The sequence below is a fragment of the Myxocyprinus asiaticus genome, chromosome 47 (genome assembly GCF_019703515.2).
Source record: "Myxocyprinus asiaticus isolate MX2 ecotype Aquarium Trade chromosome 47, UBuf_Myxa_2, whole genome shotgun sequence".
NCBI lineage: Eukaryota > Metazoa > Chordata > Actinopteri > Cypriniformes > Catostomidae > Myxocyprinus > Myxocyprinus asiaticus.
In genome coordinates, this window is record NC_059390.1 from 8,704,451 (window position 1) to 8,728,345 (window position 23,895).

The window sequence follows — 23,895 nt, forward strand, 5'->3', positions numbered from 1 at the left end:
GAAATTATGATCCAACGTGAAATTTCTTGATAAAAAAATATGATCGTGCCTGGTAACATGTGCATGTAAAATGTCTAGAAATAGCATTTTAGCTTAGCGTAAAGCTGACAATTTACACAAGCTTTATTTCTATTTCTTCTGCTCCAAACTTACGTCAAACTTACTTCAAACTTATTCCTCTGTCTGCTCATATGAATGTAACACATCATAAGAAAGCGTTTCACCGCTGTTCAAATGCACTTTGGATCACATCATTTATATGTATAAATATTTTCCATCTAAAAGGACTAAATATTAAATGAAACAAATGACAATAAAATGCAAAGTAATCTCTTCAGTAATCAAAATACTTTTTGAATGTAACTGTATTCTAATTACCAATGATTTAAATTGTAACTGTAGTGGAATACAGTTACTTATATTTTGTATTTTAAATACGTAATCCCATTACATGTATCCCGTTACTCCCCAACACTGTTAGTGGTTAAAATTAGTAAATGAATTAAGTGTTCTGGGTCAATGGTTAAACAAAATTATTTTGTATGAACTATATGTTTTAGTGTTAAAGTCCTTGAAGTCATCCCGAATTAACTGAGGAAATACACATAGATGCATTGTCCTTTGATTTTGGCTGATGAAGGCTTTTGTTAGCGGTTAATTTATTTTCTATGTAGTTCTTTTTTTTAAGAGAGTGTTGTCCCTCCTTTGACCAAGCTGATTTAAGCATCATTCATTGAGGAGCATCGCAGTGTGGCTGGAAGCTTATGGCAGGCAATTTTGGTGAACTCCATCCTGAGCCCATGCTTCAGACAGTGGCTCATGAAGAATCCCATGTCTTTGAGTTTGCATCAGTTCATCCTCTGTGAAGTCTGTCTTAGTAGACTGAAATGAAGTCTGGCTGGCACATGCTGCAGTTGGTCATCATCACTCAGCGACACAGTGGGAGTCGGACATCAGGCAGGACCAGAGATGGATCTAGCAGGCTCTGGTAACCTCGGGATATAATCCCAAGGTTTAGACAGGGAAAGAAATAGAATAAAATTAGCATAGATGCCATTCACTTTAAAGCAGGGTTAAAGAATAAGAGAAGTGTTTTCGGTAAAAACTAACGGTTTTTACAACTAATGGTTTTTAAAACCTTTCCTTTTGCTCTTAATCATAAAAGACAAATGTAGTTACTGGTGACCTCTGTTGCAGCGGTGACCATCATTGTGTCTGTTTTCAAGATTCATCAGTGCTGTGAAAGGAGATTTCTTAAGATTTGTTTATAACATGCTGCTTTTAGTTTATATCATGAGAACTGATCCCATGGCACAGTTTAGGATTATTTGTATTTGTAAAACACAAAATCCCCTCAAGGCCTATTTTTTCAGTTTATTAAATGTTCTATATATAGCCACATAACTTAAATCCATTATGTTCTAATACATCTATTCACATGAGAATGCTATAGGAGCAAGATATTGTAAAGAAGACTGTGTACTGAATACTCTTTTGTGTGCATGTGTGTTTGTGTGTGGGCTCTAATGCTCTTTTAATAGGCGTTTAGCAGGATTGGTGGGATTTTTTGTTGACGGCGCTCATCAAAGCTTGAGCAATCAGTGATTCCCACTCTGATCCCCATTATATTACACAGACTTTACGTTCAGAGATGCACTGAGACCAGCACTTAACCCAGATTACCACCTTGCTTTTATGCTTTCACTTTACCTCACCTTCTCTCTCATTCTCTCTCATGCCCTCACCAACCTTGAAATGATATATGAGGGTGAGTTTGTGATCTTGACCATGTTTTCTGAAGCTAGTGTGTCTGTGTTTTAAAGAGTCTGTTCTGTATTTTTATCTGATAGTTGGTTGATGGTCATTTGCGACTTTATGTGTGTCTTAACGTACTAGTTTGGGGACAAAATTGTCCCCAAAAGTGAGCTAAATCTGACAAAACATTCAGGGAAGTCCTCTATTGCAAAATTGGTTCCTAAAGTACGGTAGTTGTTGACAGATGTGAAGCAGTGTGGCAGATGGCTGATATAATACAGCTATTTATTACATGGTGCTTTGGAATACTCTATTCTGATTGGTCAAATGCGCCATTTAACGGTCTGATTTCTTTGAGTAATAACCGCACATCCGGGCATTAAGACGTATTAGACCGCTCATTCTGTTATTGCGAGTCATCTTTCCTGCTTCTCGAAAAACTGTGCGATCTCCACAAATAAGCAAATAAATTAATTTCAGCTTAAATCAATGTTTCATGTCAATTTATTCATTTAATTTGGCAAGTAGTCTTGTAATAAGATGCTTAATGAGCAGTCAGACAGTAATTAGCCTATTTACAATTTATTTTTTATTTTTTTAATTGGGTAATGGTTAATCAACAGTTAGTATATTTAGCTTCAAGAAAAAAAAGAGGTCTATGCCATGTTCCCATTTAGATAGCTAAGTAAACTTGTGTTTGTGTGTGTGTAGCTCTGTCAATGTCCTTTAGCCTAGAGCTGATCTCCAATTATTGCTTCCTCTCTCACTAGGCAGGAACAGCAGTGCTGTGACCAGACTCCCAAACACAACATCTCACATGCACCATGACATACTTGTAGACGTGTAGCTTATCCCAATATATCTGTCCTATGTCCACAGTCACACGCACCCAGACCAAAATGAGTTATATGGAGGGAACTTTCTCACTGCTTATGAACTGATAAATTCCTTCATTAAGTGAGTGAGGGATTTTGTCAGAAAGGTTTTCCTCTTCATTCATTCATTCATTCATTCATTCATTCATTCATTTTTCCTTTGCCATTTGCAGTCCACAAAGGCTGTGAATCTTAAAAATAAATGGTCTTTGATCTTTGGGTTTCAGCAGATTTATTCTTTTCAAGCATCGTTTTCCTCTGGATAAGTTAAAAAAAAAACCCTGTATTCTTAATCAGAAACGTTGTATTGTTTTCCAGTAAACATATCTAAACATCCTTAAAACAAGAGAAATTTACCTGAGAAGCAAAGTTGCATAAAATATGACTAATATTTGCTTTTAAATAATATTTCTTGAATATAAATGTCTATTGTACTACTGTCTACTGTATATTTGTCTTCCATTCACATTTGTGGACCACTGGCAGATTTTACACTTGCTTAAAGCATAAACATCAGTAAATGTATTATGGTTTTTGCTTAAAGGATTAGTTCACCCAAAAATGATAATTCTCCCAACATTTATTCACCCTCATAATATCCCAGGTGTGTATTACTTTCTTTCTTCAGCAGAACATTTGAGGGAAAATAGAAAAATATCTCAGCTCAGTAAGTTCTTAAAATGCAAGTGGATGGTGATCAGACCATTGAAGCTAACATGCCAGTGGGAATACATCACACGAGAGACCTTGTGAACTTCACCCTCTCATGAACGCGCATACCGCTGCTGACCTGAAGCGATGATTTATAGTTAAAAAGTACACCAATTTTGATATTTTTTGCACCAAAAGTGATCATGTTACTTTAGAAGACATTAATTTAACCACTGGAGTCATATGGTTGATATTTATGCTGACTGTCTGTGATTTTTGGAGCTTCAAAAGTCTGATCACCATCCACTTGCATTTTAAGGACCTACTGAGCTGAGATATTTTTCTATTTCTTCAAATGTGTTTTGCTGAAGAAAGAAAGTCATACACACCTGGCATGGCATGAGGGTAAGTAAATGATGAGAGAATTTTAATTTTTAGATGAACTATCCCTTTAAAGCAAGTGCAAAATCTGCCAATGGTACACAAATGTGAATGGAATACAAATGACAATTATAAAAAAAGACTTATTTTCAAAGAATTTATACTGAATATGTTTCACTAGTGTTGTTTGTGAAATTCTTACGTTTCTCTGGTACATATTGTCCCGGAGCACATTAAGGTAAATGTATTTGGCTTGCTGTCCATAGCGGAGGGGCTCGAGCACAGGACTGGTCTTGAGCTCGGAGATTCCCCCAAACCATGAAGCTAAAGCAGGAGAGAGAAAGACCATTTTGAAATAAAAAAAGGTGGAGATGGGGAGGTGGAGGGATGCCGGAAGAGTCGTCGCCGGTGCGAGGGAAGCAGCCGATGTATCCTTGGGAATGATTGGCAGGCCTAGATGAACAAGCTCCTCCCAAACTTACCTTTGGAACTTCATTATGTAATTTTGATTCTCAGGTAAATATATCTTGAGTTAAACATGTTTCAACATTTACTTTTTTTTTCTTAAATAGGGCTCTTTGGTTAGCTTCATGGTTCTTTGGAGATTCAAAAAGTTCTTGCTATTATGGTTCTTCAATCCTCATGTTATTTATTTTTATTTTTTTTGGTTCTTTAAAGCACCAGAACACTGATGGTTTTCTAAAGATCTAAAGAGTAATACGTTTTGTGGAACTTCAAATGGTTCTCTTATGATATCAGGCTAGAAAACAGTTTTCGCTTCTTACTGGAACCTTTTTTATGTAATCAGAGGTTCCTGAGATACAGAAACCCTAAAACCAAAGCTGTTTTCACAGTTTCTACTCTATACATTTGTGTTATGTTAAGGAACATCTCTCATATGATCACAGGGTGGTCTGCAGCATACAAAAAAACCTCATGTTGCCGGTGCCTTTTTAGGAAAGTTTATGTAGGGATAGCTACAGGATAGAGATGAAAAAGACAAGTGAGATTGGAGAGAGGTATTGTTCACGTTAATTGTTTTTGCATTCCTAAAATATGATAGTCAAACCAGAGAAGAGATGATTTTTGAATAATAAACCCTTCACATTTCAAGAAGAATTATGTTGTTACTGTTACTGATGCTGCATCTCACCACAGTAATTTTCTCTACTCTCTTAAAATGTTCCCTGCAATGTAAGCAACACAGTAATAAAAGCGACAATGATCGAGTTTTGGGATCAGGGAAAGCTCAGTAGTCTGTGATCATAATTACAAGAGAACCTCTTGCTCTAAAAAATATTTATTTAGTAGTTAATCAGGCTGCTTAACTTTATACCTCTGAGAAAACACCCTGGCTCTTAAAAAGGGGTGAAAAAAATGCTTATTCCACTGTTTGAAATATGCAGAGAAGCATTGCTTAATATCATCCCACTCTATCATACCTGAATATACATGTCATGGAGTATAAGTGTTTCTCTGTCTCAAATGGCTTTCTGTTAAGAGATGTATAAAGGCAGATCTCTCCCAGGTTTGTTTCAGGAAAAGAAGAAATCTTCATAATGTCGGTAATCATTTCCAGATAGTTGAAAGGTACTGACATAAATTCAGATCAGAAAAGTTTTGCAATCATTAGCAAATTCCTAGTTTATTCTTTGAATCCCTATGGGCTCATATTGCAGTCTCTGAGAAACACATGTTCTTTTTGTTTACATTCCATATGTACATTCTACATTGGTCTGTTATGTGTGTCTGTGTTGACATCTGTATGTCATTATGATAGTTCGTTTACGATTAGTCTTCTTCAAAATGGCCAATATCTGATATGTATAGTAGATGGTAGTAGAGAAATAATAATCTCTCCTATTCTTGCTTTGTCTTGTCTCGTCATCTTGTCACTTTTAGCTTTGTCTAGTCTCTTCTTTTATTGTCTAATGTCATCTAGATTTGTCTCTTTTCTTTTTGTCTCTTTTTATATGGTCTCATCAAATCTAGATTTGTCTCTTTTCTTATTGTCTCGTCTAATCAAGATTAGTCTATTTCTGTTTTGTGTCTTCTCTTACTGTCTCGTCTCATCTAGATCTGTCTCTTATCTTGTCCTCTTTTACTTTCTTGACTCATCTTGATTTGTCTCAATTCATCTTGTCTCTTCTCTTATCGTCTCGTCTCATCTAGATTTGTCTCTTTTCATCTCGACTCCTTACGTCTTGACTCATCTAGATTTGTATCATTTCATCTCGTCTCTTCTCTTATTGTCTCATCACATCTAGATTCTTTACTTCTGATCTTTTCTCTTATTCTGTAGTCTCTTTTGAGAGACTACAGAATTTGTCTCTTTTTGTCTCTTTTTGTCTCGTCTCTTCTCTTATTGTCTCTTCTCATCTAGATATGTCTCTTTTCATCTCATCTCTTCTCTTAATGTCTCTTGTCATTTAGATTGGTCTCTTTGTCTCATCTCTTCTTTTACTGTCTCGTCTCATTTAGATTTGTCTCTTTTCATCTTGTCTCTTCTCTTATCGTCTCGTCTCATCTAGATTTGTCTCTTTTCATCTCATCTCTTCTCTTACTGTCTCTTGTCATCTAGATTGGTCTCTTTGTCTCGTCTCGTCTCATCTAGATTTGTCTCTTTTCATCTTGTCTCTTCTTTTATCATCTTGTCTCATCTAGATTAGTCTCTATTCATCTTGTCTCTTCTTTTATCATCTCGTCTCATCTAGATTAGTCTCTATTCATCTTGTCTCTTCTCTTATCGTCTCGTCTCATCTAGATTTGTCTCTTTTCGTCTCGACTCATGTCTTGACTCATCTAGATTTCTATCTTTTGTCTCTTCTCTTCTCTTATTGTCTCTTCTCATCTAGATTTGTCTCTTATCATCTTGTCTTTTCTCTTATTACCTCTTCTCATCTAGATTTGTCTCTTTTTATCTCATCTCTTCTCTTACTGTCTCTTGTCATCTAGATTGGTCTCTTTGTCTCGTCTCTTCTCTTACTGTCTCGTCTCATCTAAATTTGTCTCTTTTCATCTTGTCTCTTCTTTTATCATCTCGTCTCATCTAGATTAGTCTCTATTCATCTTGTCTCTTCTCTTATCGTCTCGTCTCATCTAGATTTCTATCTTTTGTCTCGTCTCTTCTCTTATTGTCTCTTCTCATCTAGATTTCTATCTTTTGTCTCGTCTCTTCTCTTATTGTCTCTTCTCATCTAGATTTGTCTCTTTTCGTCTAGTCTCTCCTCTTACTGTCTCTTCTCATCTAGATTAGTCTCTTTTCATCTTTTCTCTTCTCTTATTGTCTCATCTTATCTAGATTCATCTCTTTTCGTCTCTTTTTGTCTTGTCTCATCTAGATTTATCTCTTTTCATCTCACCTATTAGTGCCTCATCTCATCAAGATCTGTTTTTTCTCATCTCTTCATTTCTCACTTCGTCTTCCCTTCTCTTATGTCTCTTCTCTTCTCTCTTCTTATGTTGGCATAATCTGAGAATTACAGTGGATGGGATTGGGTCATTCTCTTCTCGTTTCTCTCGCCTAGCCTCATTTCTTCCTCTAGGTTCGGAGGTTTGTAGTTTGGAGTTCTCTACAAAGAGCAGATGTATAAGTTCAGACTGGCTCTATCACAATGTAAAGTTCTGGAATGTTCCTCCTACTCATTCAGGTCTCTCCCACCAATCACAGCTCTGTCAGGCTGATGCCAAGCAGGCATCTAATTTCTCAGACAAGCATAGTTGTAGACAGCACCCGCTCCATTCTGTCATCAGCTCTAAAGTGTGACTGATTCTTTACCTTTTTTTCACACATATATTTATGTGTGAGTGTCTCATATAGAGTGTGTATGTAAGTGTTATAAACTGTGTGACACTTTTATATCTGACAGGCTTACCTCCAACACATTCAGTATGTAGAGATTACGCCTATGTAAACAACTCCTTATCAATAACCCTGAAGCCAGGGTCACACATGTATATAAATATCCACAAACACACACATACACATACAAGCTCATTTAGGATAGAACTTTATTTATCCAACTTTATCCAAAATTTCAACTTTCAAAACCAATGAGAGTTTCAGGCAAGTGGTTCCCGTTGTGCTTTTGAAAGTCCAATTTACTATATTCCCAATTGACAATACTCTTTCTATACCCTCAAAACGGATCTTTCGCAGTCCTATACATCTCTAGTGTGTTGTATTTAGGCACCGTAAGACATAATGGTTAGCCTGATGTACAAATATGTGGCTCTGAGCCTAATAACGATATTGATACAAACAGGAAGTTGGTCAGCTGATTGGCCATGGTGCTTCTCAACATTTAATGAATCTGACATTCCCCACAACCTTGTCTTTAGGCCTGCAAATGGCGACCATCCTCAATGTGTAGTTAAGAGCGAGTGTGTGCGTCGCTGTTTAAATTCCACTTGTGGTTTCCTCTGATTGCCCTGATGAAAACTATCTCCACCTCACACTAACAGTCATCATTTTTGAACAGTACACAAACAGCACAGCTTTTTTTAAAAACTCAGAAAAACAGAGGCCAAGATATTCTCCTGTCAACATTAAGACAACATATCATATGTGCGTGTGTGAAACAAAGAGCCAAAGAAAGCTAGAAATACCAATACTGAGTGCAGACTTAACTGTTTTGGGCTCAAGCATCAAATCTTGTCCTCTGTTTTGTTTGTATGCTGTAGGACTAAAGTTTATGCATCATAGCAGAGCTTATAAGGATGCTAAAATTTTATATGCAATTACAATGTTTTGATGCTATGAAAACATGGCAATTCGGCTGCTGCCATTCAGTAATTAAATCCGTCATTTATGTTAAGTAATGCACCTACTTTTGGATTTTACTGATTTGATTTGAAGATCACATCATAGTGTGAGTGAAAGCCATTAATTTGCAATCATTTGGTGCATTTCTACATGACTAATGATTAGCTTGGAAGATAACAATTAAACAAATGGGCCTGTGGTCACTGGGTTCAGGTTTAGACAAATGATACACAGCCAGGAGGGCGCTGACCATGTCAAAAATTAGAGTCCATTGTGTGAATGAGCATTAACCCCTGTGCTGTTTGACACTAGAATGTCACAGACAGTCTGAAACATTCCAGATCCTAAAGACATGCCAGAGGATTTGGTCCAAATGTATGCAAATGAGTGCTCATGGCTGGACAGAGCCTCAGATGTTCTGTAGTTGCAGGAAAAAGAATGTAAACCCTGTGGATTTACCTGGATTTCTGGATTGGTCAAGGGGGACACCTCTCTCCAATGTGCCAGGCAGACATCAGTTCACACTGGGTCCTAAAATGCATTGTTATCACTCGCAAATTATATCATACATTCAGAAAATGAAAAATATATAATGTATCTTTAATATTTCAACTACTTTTAGCATTGTATTCATTGCAGGATTATTAGATATAATACATGTTTTTCTTTTGCTCTTTAGTCCTAAGCATACTCACATTCTGTGTTTGATGTTGATGCAATGTGGCTTTTTCCCTTTTGATGATGTAATAATTACCTGACTAATCTACCTGTGACTTTCCTTTTTTTTTTCACATTGCTTTTTATAATCCATTTATTTATTTATTTATTTATTTATATATTTATTTATTGTAAGTTACTCTTAGTCAGAATATTATTGCATGCAGAAAGCATCCTGACACCCTCTGCTGGTAAATGCCATTCTGCATCAGTACAGGAAGCATCATTTTATGATAATTTTATAACTTTTGAATTTTCTTTTTTTGAATTATGCAGCATGTCTTACATAACTTTGTGTTAATTAAGCATTGAAAACTTCACTGACGTCAGTCGAGATGAGATGCATACTGTTTCAGTGGTCGAGACCAATATCTTGAAATAATCATGAGAACATTTCAAACACCTGTGTACGTTCCCCCCAATGATAAGGGACAATTATCTCAGATTTGGCCCCTTCCTGCTGAGCTACACAGAACTTCCTTGGCTCTGTTGTTATGGCAGCAGAGATTGAGGGCCATGGGCTGTAATTCTGGTCAGCCAACCAGGAAAGGGGATGTAGTTAATGATGTTACACAGCAGGAAATCATAGTATGGGTGAAAGAGAGGATATGGATCGACCACTAGTCAGCACTGGTGATATTAATCTGACCTTTATATAACTCTGCCTTGGGGCAGATAGTGGCAACAAACAAATAACGATATTAAAGAAAAGCCCAACACAACTTTCGAAAGTTTCAAAGGCCAAAGGATGACATCGATGGAGATGTCAGTGGCAGCTCAATGCAGTGCTGTTGGTTTAGTCTCCTACTGTGTGTACACCACAGGGTTAAATAACTACAGGAAATGTCAAATACAGTGTTTAAGTGACCTCAATAGCCTTTCCAGTTTGAGGAGAGCCACTCTAAAGGGTCACATCCCCTGTAGCTATTGCACTGTGTCCGACTTTCTGAGTATAATCCAATGTATTCCTACAAAAATATTTGATTCTGTTTGTTCAATTTGTTCTTTTAGAACTAAAAACTTATTTAGCTCCATTAGGTTCAGTCTCAAATCTAATTTACACTTATTCAAACTTAATCAATGCAGTTTGGTGTCAATGACTTCAAATTTGAATATGCGCAAGAGCAAATAAAATTTTAGAGCTACTGTACAACAGAGAGAAAGACTGAAATGTTGGTCTGTTCCTGCACAAAGCTATCAAATGACTTTAGAAGACTTGGAATATTACACTCAAAAAATATATATATATACTGTATATTAAGGTAAGCACATTTCAATTGTATGGCAAATTTCCATTAAACTGAATTGAGTAAAATTTTAAATGGTGTACATATTTTGAATTGAGTATGGAAACCAGATCCCACCTCAAAAAGGTGGGATCTTTTTTTTTTTTTAATCTGATTTTATTTGTCTCAGAACTGTGACTTTATTTCTCGAGTTTATATCTTGCAATTTCAAGTATTACGAGTTTATATATTGTAATTATGAGAAATACAATCATATATGCAAGATATAAACTTGCAATTATGAGTATTAAAGTCGCAGTTATGAGATCTTAAGTCAGAATTTCCTTTTTTATATATTTTTTTATTCCGAGGCGGGATCAAGGCACCATAATTCGGAGATAAAAAAGTAAAGAATATATATGTGAAGTAATTAAAATATATGAACTTAAGGAATCCAAAAAACTTGAACTTTTAAAACTTGATTTTAAAACTTTCAAAACAAAATTCAAGTTTTTAAACAATACAGTTTGGCATTAATTAAACAAATTTCATACTTAGAATATTTAAGCATATTTAAGTAAATCTAATTTAAACCATACAAATTTGTTTAAATCTTACTCATTTACACATGACTCGTATGGACTACTTTTAGTTGCTTTTTTGTCCTTTTTCGTCCATTTGTTTTCATTGTATGGAAAAGAGTCTGAACATTTTGCTAAACTTCTCCTTTTGGGTTCCACAGAAGAAATAAGGTAACATGAGGATGAGTAGGCCTACATTTTCATTTCATATTATTTTCAATTTTGGGTGAACTGTTCCTTTAATTAGGTCACCTTCACTGTTTTATTAACAGATTTGTATAAATCAGAGAGATATTTCACAGCATTATTACACAGCTGTGATTGTCAGGTTTGTGAGTGCACAGGAGAACAGAACCTGTCGCTTTGGAGACCAGCTGAACACAAAAATCACATCATCACCATTATCATTATAAGCACCATTGTCTGACTGGAACAGAACATTCAAAAGAAATAGAGAAAGATGACTGGAAAGAGGAAAACAATTGGCTGGAGGCACACATTGTAATGTACACTTTACAGTATGAAACATCTATGCCCCCCTTCTCTTTGTTTGTCTTGGGTTGTCCCCCACTGTAATGAGAGCTGTGTAATTACTGACTGGATGCTGTAGATGTTTTTCCCATGTCCAAATATGGGACATAGTGTTTAGGTTGAGATAATTGTATTTATCCTATAGGAAAGTATATGATAAACAGATAACTGATCCCATCAAAATTCGAATCTGCTCCTTTCGTATGTTTGGCATGTGGGCCACAGGTTCACACTTCCACAACAGACTGCTTTAAAGGAATAGTTCACGTAAAAATGAAAATTCTGTTGTTATTTACTCACCCCCATGTTGTTCCAGACCCCTGTGTCTTTCTGTCTTTCATGGAAATGAAAGATTTTCAATGAACATTTTCACTGAAAACCAACCCACCACTGCAGATGTCAATTTTTTTTAGAGATTTAAACTTGACACGCTGCGATTTGTGTTTGGTTAGGAATCAAGAAAGAAACAATTCTGTGATATTGACATCAAACCTGCCTTGAAGTTAAAATATGCACAAGCAAATATATATATATATATATACACTCAAAAGTTTTGAAACACTTGACTGAAATGTTTCCCATGATCTTGAAAATCTTTTGATCTGAAGGCGTATGCTTAAATGTTTGAAATTAGTTTTGTAGACAAAAATATAATTGTGCCACCATATTAATTTATTTCATTATAAATCTAAAATGTAATAATAATAAAAAACGTTTTTGAAATTGATGACTTGGACCAAATAATAAAGAAAAGCAGCCAATAAGTGCCCAACATAGATGGGAACTCCTTCAATACTGTTTAAAAAGCATCTCAGGGTGATACCTCAAGAAGTTGGTTGAGAAAATGTCAAGAGTACATGTCTGCAAATTCTAGGCAAAGGGTGACTACTTTGAAGATGCTAAAATATAACACAGTTTTGATTTATTTTGGATTTTGTTTAGTCACAATATAATTCCCATAGTTCAGTTTATGTTATACCATAGTTTTGATGACTTTACTATTATTCTAAAATGTGAAAAAAAAAAAAAAAATTATTATAATAAAGAATGAGTACGTGTTTCAAAACTTTTGTATATATATATATATATATATATATATATATATATATATATATATATATATATATATATATACTGTCTATATACACTGGCAGCCAAAAGTTTGGAATAACGTACAGATTTTGCTGTTTCGGAAGGAAATTGTTACTTTAATTCACCAAAGTGGCATTCAGCTGATCACAAAGTATAGTCAGGACATTACTGATGTAAAAAAACAGCACTATCACTATTTGAAAAAAATCATTTTTGATCAAATCTAGACAGGCCCTATTTCCAGCAGCCATCACTCCAACACCTTATCCTTGAATAATCATGCTAAATTGCTAATTTGGTCCTAGAAAATCACTTGTCATTATATAAATCACAGTTGAAAGCTATTTGGTTCATTAAATGAAACTTAACATTGTCTTTGTGTTTGTTTTGGAGTTGCCACAGTATGCAATAGACTGGCATGTCTCAAGGTCAATATTAGGTCAGAAATGGCAAAAAAGAAACAACTTTCTCTAGAAACTCGTCAGTCAATCATTGTTTTGAGGAATGAAGGCTATACAATGCTTGAAATTGCCAAAAAACTGAAGATTTCATACAAAAGCGTACACTACAGTCTTCAAAGACAAAGGACAACTGGCTCTAACAAGGACAGAAAGAGATGTGGAAGGCCAGATGTACAACTAAACAAGAGGATAAGTACATCAGAGTCTCTCGTTTGAGAAATAGACACCTCACATGTCCTCAGCTGACAGCTTCATTGAATTCTACCCGCTCAACACCAGTTTCATGTACAACAGTAAAGAGAAGACTCAGGGGTGCAGGCCTTATGGGAAGAACTGCAAAGAAAAAGCCACTTTTGAAACCGAAAAACAAAAAGAAAAGGTTAAAGTGGGCAAAGAAACACAGACATTGGACAACAGATAATTGGAAAAGAGTGTTATGGATCTTAACCCCATTGAGCTTTTGTGGGATCAGCTAGACTGTAAGGTGCATGAGAAGTGCCCGACAAGACAGCCACATCTATGGCAAGTGCTACAGGAAGCGTGGGGTGAAATGTCACCTGAGTATCTGGACAAACTGACAGATAGAATGCCAAAGATCTGCAAAGCTGTCATTGTTGCATGTGGAAGATTATTAGATGAGAACACTTTGAAGGAGTTTAAGAAGTTCTGAAATTTTTTTCAAATTGTAATAGTAATTTTTCATGTTATTAACATCCTGACTATATATTGTGATCAGTTGAATGCCACTTTGGTGAATAAAAGAACCAATTTCTTTCCATAAGAGCAAAATCTGTACATTATTCCAAACTTTTGGCCACCTGTGTGTGTGTGTGTGTGTGTGTGTGTGTGTGTGTGTGTGTGTGTGTGTATATATATATATATATATATATATATATATATATAACAGTTGGTTATTTATATTTTGTTTTTATATATATATATACTACCGTTCAAAAGTTTAGGGTCACTTATTCTTTTTTTATTTTTTTTTTATTTTTTTTTTTATTTTATTTTTTTATTTATTTATTTTATTTTAGAATAATAGTAAAGTCATCACAACTATGGAATAATAGAAATGGAAATATGGGAATTATGATGTGACTAAAAAATAAATTATCTAATTTATCCAAAATAAATAAAAACTATGTTATATTTTAGCATCTTCAAAGTAGTCACTCTTTGCCTAGAATTTGCAGACATGTACTCTTGACATTTTCTCAACCAACTTCTTGAGGTATCACCCTGGGATGCTTTTTAAATAGTATTGAAGGAGTTCCCATCTATGTTGGGAACTTACTGGCTGCTTTTCTTTATTATTTGGTCCAAGTCATCCATTTCAAACACTTTTATTTATTTATTTATTTTTTATAAAATTTTGGTTTTATAATGAAATAAATTATGTTGTCACAATTATATTTTTGTCTACAAAACTAATTTCAAACATTTAAGCATACACCTTCAGATCAAAAGATTTTTAAGATCATGAGAAACATTTCAGTCAAGAGTTTCAAAACTTTTGAACGGTAGTGTATATATGTATATCATTTGGTTGATACTCCTGTGAGCCTTGTGCATGCAATGGTTTACAGCATAATGGCCAAATATATTTAATAATGTTTTATATATATATATATCATTTGGTTGTTTATATTTATATTTTGTTGTATTTATAAAAAGGAGGGCAAGATTTTCAGTAAATAATGACTTAAATTTTGGTCTGTTCCTCAATGCCATCATAAGACTTCATAAGATTTAGCATTTAGCACAAGTCATATGGATTATTTCTAAGGTGCATTTATGTGATAATCTGAGTTTTTTTGTTATACATTTATTCAGTATATATACACTATATTGCCAAAAGTATTCGCTCATCTGCCTTTAGACGCATATGAACTTAAGTGACATCCCATTCTTAATCCATAGAGTTTAATATGACGTCGGCCCACCCTTTGCAGCTATAACAGCGTCAACTCTTCTGAGAACGCTTTCCACAAGGTTTAGGAGTGTGTTTATGGGAATTTTTGACCATTCTTCCAGAAGCGCATTTGTGAGGTCAGACACTGATGTTGGACGAGAAGGCCTGGCTCGCAGTCTTCGCTCTAATTCATCCCAAAGGTGCTCTATCGGGTTGAGGTCAGGACTCTGTGCAGGCCAGTCAAGTTCTTCTACACCAAACTCGCTCATCCATGTCTTTATGGACCTTGCTTTGTGCACTGGTGCGCAGTCATGTTGGAACAGGAAGGGGCCATCCCCAAACTGTTCCCACAAAGTTGGGAGCATGGAATTGTCCAAAATCTCTTGGTATGCTGAAGCATTCAGAGTTCCTTTCACTGGAACTAAGGGGCCAAGCCCAGCTCCTGAAAAACAACCCCACACCATAATCCCCCCTCCACCAAACTTCACAGTTGGCACAATGCAGTCAGACAAGTACTGTTCTTCTGGCAACCGCCAAACCCAGACTCGTCCATCAGATTGCCAGATGGAGAAGCGTGATTCGTCACTCCAGAGAACGCGTCTCCACTGCTCTAGAGTCCAGTGGCAGCGTGTTTTACACCACTGCATCCGACGCTTTGCATTGCACTTGGTGATGTATGGCTTGGATGCAGCTGCTCGGCCATGGAAACCCATTCCATGAAGCTCTCTACGCACTGTTCTTGAGCTAATCTGAAGGCCACATGAACTTTGGAGGTCTGTAGCGATTGACTCTGCAGAAAGTTGGCGACCTCTGCGCACTATGCGCCTCAGCATCCGCTGACCCCGCTCTGTCATTTTAGTTGCTGTCATTCCCAATCGCTTCCACTTTGTTATAATACCACTGACAGTTGACTGTGGAATATTTAGTAGCGAGGAAATTTCACGACTGGACTTGTTGCACAGGTGGCATCCTATCACAGTACCACGCTGGAATTCACTGAGCTCCTGAGAGCGGCCCATTCTTTCACAAATGTTTGTAGAAGCAGTCTGCATGCCTAGGTGCTTCATTTTATACACCTGTGGCCATGGAAGTGATTGGAACACCTGAATTCAATTATTTGGTTGGGTGAGCGAATACTTTTGGCAATATAGTGTATATAAATATATATATATATATATATATATATATATATATATATATATATATATATATATATATATATACATATATATAATTTTTTTCTATTGACGAAAAGGTCCTTTAAATTGAGTTAGTATTTCATCATGTCATATTCAATAATTTTTGTCAATATTATTCTAATAGCATTTTATTTTAGTTGACAATAATGTGCAAAATGACAAAACAACGTGTCAAACAGTAACAGACCAAACTAATTCAAATATTTAATTCAAATATTCAAATATTAGCAACTTATTTTAAAGTTACTTTGTTGTGAGTTCTGCACGCTATATAATCTGTTTTAGACTACTTGGGATATAGTATTACATATAGTGCGCTTTTTATGGAAACAGTGCATTCACAACACAAGTTACGCATTCTCGCTAGTACGTAACTTATTTCAAGTTCACCTGTCCATTCGCTTCAGTGTCTGTGCAGATGTAATATTGGGTTTATGTTGCTAATATAGCTGATTAATCATCATTAAGGATGCATTTGAGAAAGATAATTAACTCATTTATGAAGTGGGGAAGCTCCTAACATACTTGGAATGTATTATTTGAATCAATTCTTTCTAGATTTTTCTTTAATCAAATGCACAGGTAGCTGTCTAAACCTGCTGGGCATTATTGCCTGCCGCACCTCCATCGGTGGAGTAAAAAATAATCTTGCAGTATTTATTTTTTTCCTCGTCATAATATATTCCAATTTAAATCTTTTGATCATCATCATGATGATGACGAGATTAAAACATTAACATGTTGGATCAACATAAGGGTGAGTAAATGATGACAGATTTTTCATTTTTGGATCGCTTATCCCTTTAGCTTATCCAGTATTTCGACTTGAGAACCTGAAATGCAAAAATGAAACAGACAACTGGGTGCTGAACATATATAGCTGCTCTGCCATGAGCACGGCTGTAACCATATGTTCTGTCCTGAGGCTTATCAATAACTGACTAAATGAAAGCAGATATAAATACACACTGTCTGATGTGTCTCACACACACTTAACACATACCCAGAAACTTGAACAGCCCTCACTGGACATAGAAAGTATTCCTGCAATTATTCATTCAATGGGGGGTAGGGGCGTGCCCGGGGGGCACCTTTAAATGTTCTGTTGACAGAGAACTGAACAACTTGTATGATACACGAGGTTAAAAATGTAGCTTAATCACATGACACAGGGTCTAATAAATCATCCAAAACAACCCTCTGATGTCTAAAAATACATTTAAGTGCTTAAATGCATCCTTAGAGTGTGGGCGTGCTCTGTGATTGGAACAGATATACACTTCCTGAATAGCCATGGCTTGAGTGTATTTGAGTTTGTCACTAGTTTGTTTCCTACCCTGGCCTTTTGATGTCAAATAATCCTAAATAGATGCATAACTGAGTAGAGATAAGCTTGCTAAGGATATTAACATCTCATCAGTGTCATACGAGAGGCCCTATATCCTCATAACCCTCTAACAACACTAACACACACTGAACACAAGTCTTCATTTTACGTAACCAAGGTCATGACATCTGTTGATATACTGTATGTTAAACAGAAATGAGATTGTGGTTATGCTGGACGGTCTCATCTTTTTTTATTATTTCTGAAATGAACGTGCAAGCTCATAGAACACACTGTTTGTTCTATGAACTGACCTCAGATCAGTGTTAAAAGGATTTGGTCCACGTGCTGATTTTCTAATCTCTGTCTCCCCCTACTGACACACAGCACAATGTTATCCTAGTTAGTGTGTGTGAGGGTGAAAAAGTGACCCCTAAAGCACCTCCTACACCAATTACACCACTCAACCACTTTATGTCTAACTTAAGAGCAGACAAGGAGGAGCCATCCTTTCAATTCGTTTAATTTATTAGCTTTCTGTAGTTGCGCATATCCACCTGCAGAGGGCAGACTTGTGCTTTCTACATCTGCTGGGTTTTTCATCGACCTCGAAGGTTAAAATCAATCTGTTGTGCGCCTGTTATCTATGTGCATTAAATTACAGATTTGGTTATGAAATTGTACTCATGCGTCAAAAAAATATTTACCTGCCTATTTTCAACTCGAGGCAGAACTATTGTAGGCCTATTTGTATTTCTAAAAAAAAATTGTATCAGACTTTAGAAGCTCAGTTAACATATTAATAGCTGAATAATATAAAATATCAAATATTAAAATAAAAATCAATTTAAATAATCAACATAAAATGTGCAACTCAACTCAGAGGACACGCGCTCTGATGGCACTATAGAGCTGCTTTCATTAAATGTCACCAATTTACCAATCAACCCTTAATTGGCAAGTACCCAATCTAGTGGTTTCCTAAAATAGGCATGACGTAACAATAGGACTGGAGGTTTCACATACACACGCACGCACGAACGCACGCACGCACGCACGCCCGCCCGCCCCAACCCGCCCCGCCCACCTATTGACAGTGTAGAGAGCGCGCACTGGAGAAACGTACACAATCAGATACACACACATTCACACTCACACCATAGATTAGGGATCGCATGAGCTACAGTTTTCATAACCTCGTGTGCATCTTGTTTATTGGGTGCGCGCTCAACCCGCGCGTAATATTGATCCGGCCACTTGCATCTCCAATAATTCTTGAGAAGGCTCATCCAGAGAGCGCCACTTGGATAATTCCTTGATTCTCCGTTACTTTCGTGGGTCTCTCTGGGTGTGGGTCGATTAAGCATTGATATGCATGATTGAATGTCACTGCATTTCTTTACGGACTCCAGTTTCTTGTTGTTGCGGATCGCCCGCACGGAACCTGTGGTTAGATATGACGCATCGGTCACAGTAGGGACGCGTCTGGGAGAAGCAGAAGGGTTGCAGTGAAAAGTGATCACCAAATCTGGACTACACCGGCGAAACGCGTTCACCTGCTCGTCATGTCGAACACGGCGAAGAGCAAAAAGGAGAAGGAAATCATTACCGAGTATGAGAGTCAAGTGAAAGGTAAGAACACTGATTCACACCTGAACGGTACCTGGACATGGTCGGATCTCAGGCATCTGTACTCCTGCGAGCCTTGTGCATGCAATGATGTACAGCATAATGGCCAAATAATATTTAATAATGTTTTATATAGATAGGCTATATAATCACATCATTGCTGCCTGTGCAATATGAATTACACTACAAAAAGCATATTACACATTGTAGAACCATGCATCATTTGGTTAATATGGTTAAGAGAGCGAGTTCTAAAAATGCATGTTGGTTTTAATTAAATATATGCACTTTCTATGTAATAATTCACAACATAATGGGAAAATTATATTTCACTATCCGTTTTATATATATACAATCACATTGTAGCGTATTGTGCAATATATACCATATTTAAAAAGGTATATTAAACCATGCATCTCTTCATTGATAGGCTTAAGAGAGTAAGGGATAGGGGGTTGCGAGTGGAGTGGCTTCTGTCAGGGGCGGCCGCTGCTCTAACAGCATTAAACACTGTAAACCGTGCATCTCTTCATTAATGGCTTAATAGAGCGAGTTACTAAAATGCATGCTTCTTTTTTTATTTAATACATGCACTGTCAATGCAAGGCCAAATTATATTATATACTGGCAAAACCAAATAGGCTAATTGCTTTGTTTAATGTGTATCACTTCTCAAAAAGCACATTAAACATTGCAATTCATAAACTACTTAGTTGATAGGTTTAAAAGAACGAGTTACTAAAAATACATGGTTCGTTTAATGAAATATATGCACTATAATTTAATAAACACACTTAATATATTCAGTCCGCCCCGTTATCATTTATTTGCCCTTACAGTAGGGCGACTGTTTGTGCGCGCGCGCTCGTTTAACGGCGTTTAATCGATGAAATGGAAAGGGGCGCGCGCAGCAGCGTGCAGGCTCCATAGCAACCGGAATGGCAACCCGTGTCTCCCGCGCTCGAGCTGTAGTCAGGTGAAGGTGTACGGCTCACCTAGACAGAGTCGGCATGTTATTAAGTGAGCTGTTAAAGGGGAAATGTTTATTCTAGCAATATTTTGAAGCAACAAGAGCACGTTTTTCACGCATTCATGCTACTGTGTGAGTTGCTGTCTCAGCTACTTTTGGCCAATGGTGGGCAGGGTGAAGGTGGTCTCCAGGCATCTCAAGTCATGTACCTTTATGCTGATAGATTGGCGTAGTATTTGGGCCACTGCACTAGTGCTTGCATGCTTGGCCAAGAAAGATGAACATATGGCCAACTCTTGATTGTCAAATATCTGGGCTCTTGGTGTGTGCGTGTGTGTGTGTGTGTGTGCGCGCGCGCGCGTACGTGCTCATGGTTTGCTCTGTGTCTTGGTTCACTCCTTTTTAAACAAGACAACAGGCTCTTGCTGCATTGTACATGTTTCCATGGATACTCAACCACCAGTCTGTCTGTGGATGTCCAATGGGAAAGCGATGGGTATCTGGCTGTGTGTGTGTGTGTGTGTGTGTGTGTGTGTGTGTGTGTCAGAGAGCAGGATCAGGGAATCCTCCTGCCGCAGCAGTGCTGTTTAGTATGGACTGCACGTACAGCAGTGTGTGTGGCATACAGTAGTGTGACTAAGGATGGACTGATACAGATGAGTGATTTATGGTCATAAGGAACAACGCTGCTATTCTCAGATGTAACAGACACATGGTCGGACGATTAATGTGTTTTGAGCTAATAGTCCTTAAAGGGATAGTTCACCCAAAAATAGAAATTCTCTCATCATTTACTCACCCTTATACCATCCCAGATGCGTATGTCTTCCTTGCTTCTGCTGAACACAAATAATTTTAAAAGAATATTTCAACTCTGTAGGTCCTCACAATGTAAGTGAATAAAGACCACAATTTTGAAGCTCCTAAAGCACGCACAGACAGCATAAAATAAATCCATAAGACTCCAGTGGTCAAATCTGTATCTTTAGAAGCAATATGATAGATGTGGATGAGAAATAGATAAAATAAGTAATTTTTATATAAATCTCCACCTTTAACCAGCTCACACCAGTAGGTGGTGATATGCATGAAAAATGCAAATGGCCAAAAAAAAAAAAAACAGAAGAAAAAAAGTGAAAGTGGAGATTTATATTAAAAAGGACTTAAATATTGATTGGTCTTTCACACACACCTGTCATATTGCTTCAGAAGACATGGATTTAACCACTGGAGTCATATGGATTACTTTTATGCTGTCTTTGTATACTTATGGAGCTTCAAAGTTCTGGTCACCATTCCATACAATGCAAGTGAATAGCAGAGAATCTTTGTTTGTGTTCAGCAGAAGGAAGGAAGTCAGACACACCTGGGATAGCAGGAGGGTAAGTAAATGATGAGAGAATTTTTGGGAAATTTTGTCATTATTTACTCAACCTCATGTTGTTCCAAAGCTGTATGACCTTTCTTCTGTGGAACACAGAAGGAGTTGTTAGGCTGAATGTTAGCCTCAGTCACCATTCGCATTTATTGCATCTTTTTTTTTTTCAACAATGAAAATGAAATGTGAATGGTCACTGAAAGTGAACATTCTGCCTAAACTATCACTTTAATAGGTAAATGTCATTTTAAAATGTCTTTCACAAACTTGAATTCTTACTGTGGGTGTATGTGTGCTGCAAATGCAGGGTTGGGGAGTAACGAAATACATGTAACGGGATTACGTATTTAGAAATAACACTGCATAAGATATTTCGGTTTTTCAGAGAATGTATTTTTAACATGTGTATTTTGTCTTACTGTACTGGCAGAGTTTTTATAGTCAAAACAAGTGAAAAAATCTACCAGTGCTGAAGAAGTAATCCAAAGTATTTAGAATATGTTACTGACCTTGAGTAATCTAACGGAATACGTTACAAATTACATTTTACAGCATGTATTCTGTAATCTGTAGTGGAATACATTTCAAAAGTAACCCTCCCAACCCTGTGCAAATGTAATTGCTTAAAGAGAAGCACTGTGTGTGTGCTTTGATTTGTGATGGTGCATCTCCTAAATGGTATCTGACTCAAATAGGCTTTTTAAAAATGTACTCGGGAACATGTAGGAATTTTGTCAACGTCTGAAGAGGAAGTGGTTTTCTCTGAGGGAGGAAGTTAGAAGAAAAGCAAGGCACATGACCTTGACTTTACCTGGAAATACACACGCATGCACAATCACACAAGCAGTGCGCACATAGATGGCATGTCATTTTAATGTGGAAAAACCCTGTATGAATTTTGTGTGTGTGTATGTGAGAGCGAGCGAGAGAGAGAGAGTGAATGCACACTTGGCACATAACTCAAAATTTTTGTGCTTGATCAGCAAGTAACGGGACTCATGTGAGAGGGTTTTTCAGTTTGGTAGAGGCACATGGGATGCTTGTATTATAAAACAGCTTTAGACACACAAACACACTCAAAAACATTACTGTAAGCCCCACCCTCATGTCGACTAGTGAGCACAAGTGTGAGCTAGTGTGCATGAGTGTAACGGTGTGTGTCCATGTTATCCTGAAAGTCTTAGTCTTTTTCCAACATTCATACATTAAAGGGATAGTTTAGCCAAAAATGAAAATTCTGCCATCCTATACTCAGCCTCGTACAGCCACCCACAAGATGCTGCCCTGGGCAACTGCCCATGTCGCCCATGCCTAAATCCGCCCCTGGTGACACGAAACAGGTTGCACACATTAAAGGAGCAATGAGTAACATTTTTGGCTGGCTTGTACTAAGCAACACACTGCAAAACAAGGTTGTTGTTGTAAACTACAGCTAATATGGAAACTAAGTTTAGGTTAGTCTATAATAATAATTATTATTAGCAAAATATAAAATTTAGATTGATATAAAAATATTACAGTAAGTCTGTTGCATGTGCTCTTTTAAAAACAATTAGGTAAACGTGTATGTGTTTGTGTGAATACAGTGTAGAATTGTCCCTTCCTTATATACCCACGGGGAATCATTTTAGCCTTTTAGCCATATGTCATGTTTCCAAATTATAATTGGAAAAAGCATCTTTATGCCCTGTAAGTCTCATTAATCAAGTATAGATATCGATCCAGTAACCTATTTAAGGCCTTGTGGACCACGTACACTACAGTACTTAAAGTACTTAGACTAAAGCTTGTCTTTGACATTACTTTTGGGTTAGAGTCAGAAAAATGTACTTTGCCTTGTTGATTTTTCAGATTATGTTCACTAAACTAATCTAAAAAGGAAAATTCTCTCATTATTTAGTCACCCTCATGCCATCCCAGATGTGTATGACTTTCTTCTGCTGAACACACCTGGAAAAAAAAAAAAAAAGATTTTTAGAAGAATACCTCAGCTCTGTAGGTCCATTTAATGCAAGTGAATGGTAGCCAGAACTTTGGAGCTCCTAAAAGGATATAAAGGTAGCATAAAATTAATCCATATGCCTCCAGTGGTTATGCTTTTTGGACCTCCAAAGTTTTGGCCACCATCCTCTCGCATTGTATGGTCCTACAGAGCTGAGATATTCTTAAAATCTTTGTATGCGTTCTGCAAAAGAAAGTCATAAACACCTAGGATGGCATAAGGATGAGTAAAAGATGAGAGAACATACATTTTTGGGTGAACTATCCCTTAAAAAACAGATAAGAATACACATGAAATCAAATTCAGGGCAAATTTAATCTCTAGTTAATATGCATTCCTGATCTTATTACAAACTATTCATCTGTGCACTTTATTCCAAAGGAAAAAAAGTTTTGTCTTTGTAATCTTTCATTAAAGTGTAAAAACTTGCTCCGCCTCTG

General features: G+C 36.7%; 1 protein-coding gene across 2 annotated transcripts in view; it reads left to right on the forward strand.

The window, feature by feature from the left end:
- Nucleotides 1-18,621: 18,621 nt before the first annotated feature.
- Nucleotides 18,622-23,895, forward strand: part of LOC127436896 (SLIT-ROBO Rho GTPase-activating protein 1-like) — a 47,993-nt gene continuing 42,719 nt past the window's right edge. For both annotated transcript variants that reach the window (XM_051691386.1, XM_051691387.1), the window contains exon 1: nt 18,622-19,108. In XM_051691386.1, the coding sequence (XP_051547346.1) occupies nt 19,042-19,108 (67 nt within the window). In that variant the 5' untranslated portion in view covers nt 18,622-19,041. The remainder of the gene's footprint in view (nt 19,109-23,895) is intronic.